This window comes from Somniosus microcephalus, chromosome 18, assembly GCF_052327205.1.
Source record: "Somniosus microcephalus isolate GS21.2 chromosome 18, FLI_Smic_1.0, whole genome shotgun sequence".
Lineage (NCBI taxonomy): Eukaryota > Metazoa > Chordata > Chondrichthyes > Squaliformes > Somniosidae > Somniosus > Somniosus microcephalus.
The window spans coordinates 33,882,143-33,894,438 of record NC_141004.1 but is presented as its reverse complement, the minus strand read 5'-3'; the positions used below and the strand labels follow the sequence as shown (position 1 = coordinate 33,894,438).

General features: G+C 43.7%; 1 protein-coding gene across 3 annotated transcripts in view; it reads left to right on the top strand.

The window, feature by feature from the left end:
* kif21b (kinesin family member 21B) overlaps positions 1-12,296 on the top strand; it is a 175,791-nt gene that overhangs the window by 145,144 nt on the left and 18,351 nt on the right. For 2 of the 3 annotated variants that reach the window (XR_015081709.1, XM_086011338.1), the window contains exons 28-30: positions 1,504-1,542; positions 4,923-5,059; positions 8,490-8,670. Coding sequence is in view for 1 of the 3 variants with exons in the window: in XM_086011338.1 (XP_085867464.1) it covers positions 1,504-1,542; positions 4,923-5,059; positions 8,490-8,670 (357 nt within the window). In the remaining 2 variants the exon portion in view is untranslated. The remainder of the gene's footprint in view (positions 1-1,503; positions 1,543-4,922; positions 5,060-8,489; positions 8,671-12,296) is intronic. The other variant, XR_015081710.1, reaches the window with a different exon arrangement.

The following is a 12,296-nucleotide window of genomic DNA, read 5'->3' as shown; positions in this document are numbered from 1 at the left end:
CCAAACACACTTACCTTTGCACTCATGCACCCATCACTCATCTGAACACTGACATCTCGACCCCTCCAAGTCCTTCAACCCGACGGCCCGACGACTCTAACTTGCCGTGGTTTGGAGCCGTCGGGAATCCCACACTTCAAGCTTTAAAATAGGGATTAGACTAAAAACTGCCTGTTAAGTACATGTTAACAGGCAGTTAATTGGCACTAATCGCTTCCCGCCTCGGGTAGGCAGGTCCCAGTGCAGGGCAGGTACCCTCCTCCTTTGAAACTTACATGGAGGCGGGTTGGGGGCGGGATGGTGTCGGGACCCCCGAATTCGTTACTTTAACCCCCCGCACACCTCCAATCCCGACTCCACGGGTCAATGAAAATCGGCCCCGTTGTGTTCCTGGTTGTTACTCAGTTACCAATATATCTATGTTTGAATTCATTTTAACTTGGCCTACAAAACAACAGCTTGCTAGTGTGGTTATGTATAGCTCTTTTGGAGAGTGTTATTTTAAGTAAAAGTGAATGCTAAGTTGTGGGGGACTCCAAGGCATTGATTTAAAGGTGCATGTGTGTGTGATGGTGGTAACGCCTTCTCTTTGTTGGAGCTGTCTGAGATCAGGAATACAGTTGAGTAATTGAGCCAGCATCTCATCACTCCAATAAATGCAGCCACCATGCTATTCATTCACCTATTTTTTTTTTCCATTAATCACATTCTCATTAAAAATAAAATCAATATTGCATAATAGAGTTCTGTGGGACCTTAGTCACATTACAGAAGGTCCCTATTTGCTCTCTCATGCTTTCCACTTGACCTATGTTTCAGAATAATAATCAGTTAGTTCATATTCTAACCAAAGAATTTCAGGGCAGCTACTGATGTCCCACTCACTACCGTATCAGCTGACTGACCCGATCACCCTCCTCTGAGGCATCGTAAAATTTACAATAACTTCCCTCTAGTCTTCGGCAAAATGGATGGAATGATCTGTGTATAGCCACACGAACAAGGATTGGTGAATTTCTCAGTTCGCCTGTGATTTACGGTTTAGATCGAGTACTTTAAAATGCCAGTGCCTTGAAATTGTGCATGCAGTATTAGTGGTGAACTAATGCATTCAAATGGAATTCCTTTCTGCAGTGTCGGTGACGATCTTAACCTGTTTAAAGTAAACTGGTTAGTGTCTTTTTTAGTCAATAAATATTTGTCATTAATATCACACATCACGATTTCAACCCATAATTTTCAGGCTGTAATCAGCTCTCAGAATTACATAGTTTGTTCAGGAGACTATGTAAGGACAAGTTTGGGGAAATAATTCCTGACACAAATTATTCTTAATGTCAGCTTTATTATAAGTTTCTGTCTTTTGTGGCACTAAATATTGCTTAACTTGGCACACCTACTGTTGCTCTGACTTGTTCCCGTCAATTACTCTACTCAACAGTCCAACACGCTGGAGCTTTTCCATCTTTCTTCCCCATAATCCTGCTGCTGTTTTGTTCGTAGGTCTGATGACAGTGACTCCTCTCTCTCGGAGGTTTCCAGGTACAAGTTTCTTTTGTCACCCCTTGCATTGTGCAGGCCTCTGCTTCTGGTCTGACTGGGCCACACAGCTGATTGCTTTGCTGTTTGCATGTTACTGTTCGTTACTGTTTGTGTTACATCTGCCCAGCACTGCATCTTGTGTCAAAAAGCAACACATTTCCGCACATTAGTTGGTTGGTTGTTGACTACGTTACTGCATTTTAATGGAGCACTCTAATGTAAGGATGGTTTCATTTCTCAGTCTGGTTTTTGGTTTATGTGTCTTTTGGTTGGGCTGATTTGCATGCACCTTTCATTTGGCTTTGAGTCAGTATTTTTATGTCTCTGGTTTACATAAACAGATAGTCAAAGTAGCAATCATCTGTCAATATTTGTTAAGTTGGATCACCTGGTGTTGGTAACTTTTCATTGGAATGACTAACATGGACGAATGGAATGATTGGATCCAGGGCGAAAGGTTTAAATAACTGTAATGAAATAAAGTTTTGGTTCTATGGATTCACACAGGATTAGTGTCGATGGTTTCAAATTCAAAATGGAGGTAAGGATGGAAAAGCCAATGCTGCAGTTGTTCAAAAATATATTTTTTCCTGATGGCGCACATCAACACCTCTGCTCTGTTTATTGATTTAGATACTAAATATTGTAGATGCAGCCTCCATATAAACAAATCTTGCAACTCGGTATTACCATCAGACTACATGTCAATTTACACACACACCTAATTGAAATGAGCCATTTTAAAATTCTAACGAGCTGATTTGTTCATCATGACTAATGACATTATTTTAGATTCACTGCTGTTAAGCACAGATAGCTACACAAAAATATAGTTCACAATTCCAGTGCAAAATGTTTTATATTTTGGACTGCACTAGATATTCCCTTGAGTTCAACATCCCTGGTCACTTTCATAAGTGGCTCATATGTCCCCTACATTCAGGAGTTTTCCTTCATGGCTCAATATCTAGTTATATGATAGTATGATCTAGGGACTGTAGCAATAAGACCCATCATTGTGTGTACTGGATTCTGTGATCTTGCAAGAAATTTCACACCCTTGGTAAATAGTATTCTGTTTGATTCATTCAAATTTTTAACCTCCATTCTTAGTTAATACCATGGCCGATAAATTTGGTCACACAGTGCCCGTTATTCAGCCTACTAAGTCACCAATATAGTGGCCAGGAAGCGTGCGCACATTTCTGGCTGTAAGTGCACAGCCCGCCATAGTGGCACTAACCAGCAGGGTGGTCCCCATACTTAGCTCAATGTGCTCCGCCCGACCCCACATTAAAAGAAGACAGGCCACTGCCTGTCTCCATGTGTCCTATGGATTTAACTTGGTTTGTTTTTGTTGTATTTTGCTTTCTGCCCGTTTTTTGATGAATATATACACCAATGCTGAACTTATATTGCCTTTGAAGTGTGGTATTAGACCCAAGCAATGTGAGACCGCCTACTTCAGGTTAGATACTGACTCCAGATTTATACTGCAACTTTAGCATCACTGCAAAGAAAAACTATTTCAGAGCGATGCTAAAGTTGTAATACGCACCCATAAGCTGCACTTTCTTTCAAATCACATGTTGAAGTACTTGTTTTTTTTAAACATTTTTTTAATTGGTTCTTGGGATGTGGGCAACACTAGCAAGACTGCATTTATTGCCCATTTCTAGGTACAAAGAAAAGGTGGTGGTGGGCTTTCTCCTGAATTGCTGCAGTCCTTTCTTTAATTCATTCTCTGGATGCTGGCATCGCTGGCAAGGAGAGCATTTATTGCCCATCCTTAGTTGCCCTCGAGTAAGTGGTGGTGAACAACTTCTTGAACCGCTGTAGTCCATGTGGTGAAGGTACTCCCATAGCACTGTTGGAGAGGGAGTTCAGGATTTTGACCTAGCGACAATGAAGGAACAGTGATATATGTCCAAGTTTGGATGGTGTGTGACTTGGAGGGGAACCGGGAGATGGTGTTCCCATGCACCTGCTCTCTTTGCCCTTCTAAGTGGTTGAGGTCGTGGATTTGGGAAGTGCTGTCGAAGAAGCCTTGGCGAATTGCTGCACTGCATCCTATAGGTAGTACACACTGCAGCCACAGTGCACCGGTGGTGGAGGGAGTGGATGTTTGAGGTGGTGGATGGGCAGCCAGTCAATCAGACTGCTTTGTCCTGGGTGATGTCGAGCTTCATGAGTGTTCTTGCAGCTGCACCCATCAGGCATGTGGAGTGTATGCTATCACACTTTTGACTTGTGCCTTGCAGTTGGTGGAGAGGCTTTGGGGAGTCAAGTGATGAGTCTGACACATACTCAGCCTCTGACCTGCTCTAGTAGCCACGGCATTTATATGGCTGGTCCAGTTGAGCTTCTGGTCACTGGTAACCCCCAGGATGTTGATGGTGGGGGATTCGGCAATGGTGATGCCACTGAATGTCAAGGGTGGTTGGACTTTCTCTTGTTGGAGATGGACATTGCCTGGCACTTGTGTGGCGCAAATGTTACTTGCCACTTATCAGCCCAAGCTTGGATGTTGTCCAGGTCTTGCTGCATGCAAGATAACCTTGTGATCATTGTGCTGTCGCAAAGGTTTTAGGTAGGGAATTCCAAAATGTTAACCAGCAATAATGAAGGAACAGCGATATTTGTCCAAGTCGGGATTATGTGTGAGTTGGAAACTTGGAGATGATGGTGTTCTGACGATATTGATGCTCTTGTCCGTCACGGTGGTGAAGGTCACAGGGAAGGGAGGTACTGTGTGATCAAAATCTCCATAAAATAGCAAGTCATTGACGAGCTCTAAAGTTACATAGTATCTGAGTGAATTTTCATTTTTGGCACTTAATTCATTAATTCATTGATTTGGTTGACAAACTGTGACAATAATGGAAATCAATAACATTACATGCATGTTGTTTACTATTGCATGTTTTTTATCATCTGGCAAATACGTTTGCTTTTTTAAAAAGTGCAACATTTTCTATTGCAACTAAATTCTACTTAATATAAAATGCTTATTTAATAGTTACAGAACTAGTGCATGGAAAAGGAAAATTGATCATTTACTTTCTGTAACTAGTTTGTGTGTTTCTTAATGTTGTAAAATGCCCAAACATCATATATGAATAGGATTTCTCAAACTGATAATGTTACCTATGTGCAGTAATTCAGATCTGGAATGTTGGTGTTTGAGTGGGTGACCAACATCACATTGCTCTCTTGATTTATTTTTGGAAAGTGAAGGTAGTATAGGTTTTTCATCGACATCACCACGTGTGGTTTTTTTCTAATGAATAGAAGCCATTTCCAAATCAACCAATCACTGTCCTGAGAACAGCACTTAAATTCAAGGGAGTTTGTTAACCCATCATCTGTTCTTTTATCAGGGGTGTGATTAATCCAGTTGGTGGTGCCAAGGGCAACAGGACTGCCCCACTCCAATGCATTTCTGTTGCTGAAGGGCACTCTAAACCTGTGCTGTGTCTAGATGCAACTAATGACCTGCTATTCACAGGCTCAAAAGGTAAGAACTTAATGAGGGGAGGCGGAGGCTGGGTGGCACAGCGGTATTGAAACTGGCTTTTTACCTCTGAGACTTCACATTTTGTCTAAACTGATGCAGCGACTGCTGGCTGGAAGGATCTAATGTAAGATGAGCCTGGGTAGTCTCAATGGGCCATCAGAACAACACTGGCACTAAATTAACCATCCTGCTCCGAGAAGCCACTGGATGACTTGTGGGAAATGAAAAATGTCCTTGTCCAAGAATGAATGCTCTTCCGAGGTTGAGGTGAATGACATTTCTTGGACAGAGTTAAAGGAGCTTTATTCTACAATTAACTGTGTCATTCCTGACTTGTGGGCACTTCATCCTGATGCTGGATTTAGGGAAAATGTGTTCCATGTCCCAACTTCCACATTGCCCTGGTGAATTTTGTGCGCTTATCCTTTTATTAAAAAAAAAGTCATTTTTTTCCCCGCACCTTGTGTTGTAAATTACATTGAACATTGGACCAGCACAAGATTACCTTGTAAGTTTCTTGTGATGAGAATTGTTTCTGTTTAAATTAAGTTGATTATTACAGTGACTTCTTTTGATTGGAAGGCACAGTCCATGACTGAAAATTGATTGCAGAAATAGTGACATTGAAAGGAACCACCGTTCATTTGAGTGCATGAACCATTTAGGGAGAAGATTTCCTTTGTTTGCTATTTGTAATGACATCACACGCATGAATATAAGGGGCTGGATTTTCTGAATGGGAAGCTTTTGGAGGCGGGACTGCTGCTTGCCAGGTTTCCATCCCGCCTCCATCAGCTTCTGGCCAACCAACGGGAATTTCCCCTGATTGACCTTGTTAAGCCCACCCAGTGGGCTCAGCAGGCCAGTTAGGGGGACGTCAGTGACGGAGCACGTCAACAACGTATGACGTGTCATCTGTCAAGAACTTTTGAAAGAAGAAATGTCATCGTTTGACAGCTCTGTGAAGCTGTCAAACACTGACATTCTGTGTAGTTTGATGAGCCCTTGTGTTCAGGACTCATCAAACCTTTCTACTTTGCAGAAATTAGCTGGCTGTTGTATCGGAGGATGCAACAGCCAGTCTGTGATCTCTACAATGGAGATGTCGGGGACTCTGGCTCCACAGTGGCTGAAGGCTATAGGTAGAAACAAAGGTAAGTTAACATTTTCTAACACTTTACACTCACCTCACATACTTACCACTCCACACTTGCACCCATCACTCTCCTCTACATCTCACTTTCAGACCCCTCCGACCCCCGCAGACCTCCTACTCACCTCCTGCACCCCAGCGCAGTTCCCCCAGGTCGGGAAGCCCGCACTTCAGCACAAAAAATGGCGATAATCCTATTTTCTGCCTGTAAACTACCTGTTAACAGGCAGTTAATAGGCTTTAATCCCTTCCCGCCTCCTGGCAAGAGGGCACGGAGGCAGGTTGGGGGCAGGTTTGCCACCCGCCCCCAAATTCTGCAACTTTCCCAGTAGTCCCGCCTCCTCGGGGCTGAGAAATTCCAGCCCAAGGAATTTATTTATGATGTTGCTAAAAATCGTACATGGTAGAACTCGTTCACCTTTAATTGTAAAAAATGATCTCCAATTCCAGCAATATCCAGCTAGGGAGGAGATACTAAAATTTTTCAATTCATACTGGTAGCAGATACAATATTTGCAACATGGTAAAAATTATTTTTTCTCTAGATTTGTCACCTGCTCCTCTGACATACCATATGTCATGTACTCAATGCTGAGCCAATGCCACTATGTAACCATCTGGTAGAAAGTGGCTGGGAGGGGTGCAGATTAATTTCCTTTTTCATTTAAATTCACCATCTTGTGGACAGCTTGGCTGAGATTGAGACACCAGTGCGTGAGGAATTGTGAATGTTAGTCTGTTCGTTACCACACTGTTAGACATCAAGTCATGCCAACAGAGTGTCAAACCAATAAATGTAAAAGTTAGACAGTGAAATTATAGGTATTCTCAGCTATGGAAGAGGCATAATTATGATGTTGGAGAAAAAGAAAAAATAGAGTAAAAAGAGCCGCCTCTATGAACTATTAAACATTGAAAGCAATACCTACTATAAATGGAAAAGCTGTATGCTTTAAAAATTATTGGCTTGAGTCAGCCCAGGAACAGACATTTTGGGCTGGATTTTGCAGCCCTGGGGAGGCGGGTTTGGAGGCTGGACTGCCAGGAAAATGGCAGAATCTGGGGGCGGGTACCCATCCCGCCCCCAACCCGCCTCCATGCCATCTTCCCAGGAGGCAGGTAGCCGACCCTGCAATGGCTTCCCTTCTCGCTCCTGCATCATTACCTCTGGTGTCCCCCATGGAACTATCCTTGGCTCCCCTCCTATTTCTCATCTACATGCTGCCCCTTGGTGATATCATCTGAAAACACAGCATCAGTTTCCACATGTACGCTGATGACCACCAGCTCTACTTCACCACCACTTCTCTCGACCCCCCCATGGTCTCTAAATTGTCCAGTTCTGGATGAGCAACATTTTTCTCCAATTAAATATTGAGAAGCCCGAAGCCATTGTTTTTAGTCCCCGCCACAAACTCCGTTCCCTAGCCACCGACTCCATTCCTCTCCCTAACATCTGTCTGAGGCTGAACCACACTGTTCGCTACCTTGGTGTCATATTTGACCCTGAAATGAGCATCCGACCACATTTCCGCGGCATAACTAAGACGCCCATTTCCACCTCCGTAACATCGCCTTTCTCCACCCTTGCCTCAGCTCATCTGCTGCTGAAACACTCATCCATGCCGTTGTTACCTCTAGACTTGACTTTCCAATGCACTCCTGGCTGGCCTCCCACATTCTATCCTACGTAAACTTGAGGTCATCTAAAACTCAGCTGCCCGTGTCCTAACTCGCACCAAGTCCCGTTCACCCATCACCCTTGTGCTCGCTGACCTACATTGGCTCCCAGTTAAGCAGCACCTCGATTTAAAAATTCTCATCCTTGTTTTCAAATCCCTCCATATCTCTCATATCCTCCAGCCCCACAACCCCCTGAGATATCTGCACTCCCCTAATTCTGCCCTTGTGTGCATCCCTGATTGTAATTGCTCAACCATTGGTGGCTGTGCCTTCTGTTGCCTAGGCCCTAAGCTCTGGAATTCCCTCCCTAAACCTCTCCGCCTCTATCCTCCTTTAAGCTGCTCCTTTAAGCTGCTCCTTAAAACCTACCTGTCATCAGCCCTAATTTCCCCTTATGTGGCTTGGTGTCAAATCTTTTGTCTTATAATACTCCAGCGAAGTGCCTTCGGACATTTTACTACACTAACGGTGCTATAGAAATACAAGTTGTTGTTGATATTTGTTTAAATTTCCCTGAATCTCTTACTTCTGGATTTCTGAGTTTCCTGTTGTTTTAGTTTTGTGCTCTGTAATTCTGCTCTGTAATTCTTTTAGATCGCACTTGTAAAGTGTGGAATTTGGCCACAGGACAGGAAATCAGTACCCTGAAAGGGCATCCGAACAATGTGGTCTCTGTCAAGTATTGCAGTTACTCCAGCCTTGTGTTTACTGTCTCCACATCGTACATCAAAGTTTGGGACATCCGAGACACCCCCAAATGCATCAGGACACTAACGTAAGAATCTGCCCATTCTATAGTCTAATGGAACACACCTTTCATCGCATAAATGTTCAACCTCACTGATTCTGAGCTTTAACTTAATAAAAATAGAAGAAACATGGAACAAGAGAAGCTCATTCAACCCATCTGGTGCTTCCACAGACCATGTGCATTCTGCTGGATCACAGGCTGAGTCCCATTTTGTATTTTCCTGAGTGAAAGTTCTCCAATTTCCTCCCAATACCTGAAGATCACTGAGTAAAACTATAGAATGTCTATCTAGCGTTACCCCATTATTTAAATCTAGCTAGTTTCTGTTTGCAGAGGATACTTTCTTGATCCCAGCAGCTTGAAGATCATTCCTACAGCAGAGGACCTTCGATTTGAATGTCTTGCTGAAAAGGGTTTCTTGGTGTGGTTATCTGTTTCTGTTCAATATATATTTATATGTAAGATTACATGGTATTCTGCATCTGTAAGGGATAGAAAAAAAGTATGATTGTAGAAATACAAACTTCAAACAACTAAGGGAAGAACTCATAAGATTTAGGTTAGCAGTGGAGAGGAGCAAGGAACAATCTAGAGTGGAACTTCTAAACTGGAATAGGGCTAACTTCAATGGGATGCGAAGAACTTCTAAACTGGAATAGGGCTAACTTCAATGGGATGCGAAAGGATCTAGCCAGAGTAAAATGGAACCAAAAACTGTAATGGAACAATGGGTGATCTTTAAGGCGGAGATGTTCCAAGTACAGGCTAGGTACATTCCAACAAGAGGGAAGGGTAAGGGAACCAAAGCAAGGGCTCCTTGGATGACAAGGGAGATAGAGAAGATGATGAAACAAAAAAAGAGGGTGCATGATGAATGTTAGGTCAATTCTTCAAGGGAGAACCAGACCAAATACAATAAGTTGAGAGGGGAAGTGAAGATGAAAATAAGATTGTCAAAGAGAGAATATGAGAGTAGAATGGTGGTTAACATAAAAGGGAACCCCAAAATCTTTTACCAGCATGTAAACAGTAAGCAGGTAGCAAAAGGCGGTGTGAGGCCTGTTAGGGACAAAGAAGGTGATATATACTTAGAGGCGCAGGGCAAGGCTAGAATACTCAATGAGTATTTTGTATCGGTGTTTACTAAGGAGGTGCATGCTGACAAAATATCAGTAGAAGTGGAAAAGATAGAAGCAATGGAAGGGGTGAAAATTGCTAGACATGATGTACTAGAAAGGCTGGGTATGCTTAGAGTGGACAAGTCGCCTGGTCCAGATGGCTTGCATCTCAGGTTGCTAAGGGAATTTGGGGAGGAGATAGCGGAAGGGCTTGCCATAATTTTCCAATCTTCCCTAGATGTGGGGGAGGTGCCTGAGGATTGGAAAGTGGCAAATGTGACACCATTGTTAAAGAAAGGGTGTAAGGACAATCCTTGTAACTACAGGCCGGTCAGTTTAACATCAGTGGTGGGTAAAGTTTTAGAAACAATAATCAAGGAAAAATTTAACGGGCACTTGGAGAGATTTAAGCAAATTAAGGAGAGCCAACAAAGATTTGTAAAAGGCAGATTGTGTTTGACTAATCTAATTGAATTTTTTGATGAAGTAACAGAGAGGATTAATGAAGGGAATGCAATGGATGTTGTCTACATGGATTTTTGGAAGGTGTTTGACAAAGTATCACATAGAAGGCTGGTTAACAAAATTGAGGCTCATGGAATAGGTGGGTCAGTGACAGCTTGGATAAGGAATTGGCTTAAGGGCAGAAAACAGCGAGTTGTGGTAAATGGCTGTTTTTTTAGACTGGAAGATGGTAGACAGTAGTGTTCCCCAAGGGTGAGTGCTGGGGCCACTGCTTTTTTTTGATATATATATATAAATGACCTGGATATTGAAATAGAGTAGAATTTCTAAATTTGCCGGTGACCCCAAACTTGGGGGTGTGGCAAACAGTGATGATGATACCAAATCGACTGCAACAGGACATAGAAAGGCTAGCAGAATGGGCAGACAAGTGGCAGATGGAATTTAATACAGAGAAGTGTGAGGTGATGCATTTTGGCAGAAGGAACAGGGAGAGGCAATGTACACTTAATGGCACAGTTTTACAGAGAGTGCAGGGAGAGAGGGACCTGGGAGTTAATGTGCATAGGTCCCTGAAGGTGGCAGGACATATTGAGAGAGTGGTTAACAAAGCATATGGGATCTTGGGCTTCATAAATAGAGGTATGGGGCTAGATTTTCATTGAGGAATCGGGTAGGAGGCGGGACTAAACTCTGAGTTGTAGTCCCGCCTCCATCGAGTTCTAGCCAACCCACGCGATTTTGACTTGATTGACCTTGTTGAGCCCGCCCAGCGGGCTCAGCAAGCCAATTAAGGGCCACCCGGCAACAGGTGACGTCCCAGATTGATATTTCATCTGTCAAGACCTTTTGACAGATGAAATATCAGCGTTTCATAGCTCTTTGAAGCTGTCAAACACTGACAATCTGTACTCCAAGTTAATTCCTTCCTGTCAGGATGATTTAGAGATCTCCCCAGAACAGAAAGCTGAATGCTGGAACTTTTGACAGATCGCTGCCATTCTGCTTTCTGTGCTGATGAGATGAGGGACTCCCGAGACCTGAGGGAAGGAAGGCTGTAAAGGTATGTAAATGTAAGTACAACTTCTTTAAACACTTTACACAGACCAAACACACTTACCTCTGCACTCATGCACCCATCACTCGCCTGAACACCGGACATCTCGACCCCTCCAAGCCCTTCATCCCGACGGCCCGCCTTGATAACTTGGCGTGGTTTGGAACTGTCGAGAATCCCACATTTCACCAATGAAAATAGGGATTAGGCTAAAAACTGCCTGTTAACTACCTGTTAACAGGCAGTTAATTGGCACTAATCCCCTTCCCGCCTTGGGGAGGCGGGTCCCAGTGCGGGTCGGGTACCTGCCTCCTTTGAAACTGGTTTGGGGGCGGGATGGGTTTGTGCCCCCCCGATTTCGGGATGTTAACCCCCCACACGCCTCCAATCCCACCTCCACAGCCCAATGAAAATCCTGCCCATGGAGTACAAAAGTAGAGAAGTTATGCTGAACCTTTATAAAGCGCTGGTTAGACCACAACTGGAGTCTTGCGTCCAGTTCTAGTCACCACACTTTAGGAAGGATGTGAAGGCACTTGAGAGGGTGCAGAGGAGATTTACCAGAATGGTTCCGGGGATGGGGGATCTTAGTTACAATGACAGGTTGGAGAAGCTGGATTTGTTTTCATTAGAGCAAAGGAGGTTGCGGGGTGATTTGATAGAGGTGTACAAGATTATGACGGGTTTGGATAGGCTAGATGGGGAAAGGCTGTTTGCACTAGTTGATGGTACAAGGACTAGGGGACACAGATTTAAGGTTTTGGGCAAGAAATACAGGGGGATGTGAGGAAAAGCTTTTTTACGCAGCGAGTGGTGAGGACCTGGAACTCTCAGCCAACGGAAGTGGTGGAAGCGGACACACTCCATGTTTTCAAGGGGAAACTGGATAGGCACTTGAGGGAAATAAACTTGCAGGGCTACGGGGATAGAGCGGGGGAATGGAACTGACTGGAATACTCTACAGAGAGCCGGCACAGACATGATGGGCTGAATGGCTGCCTTCTGTGCCG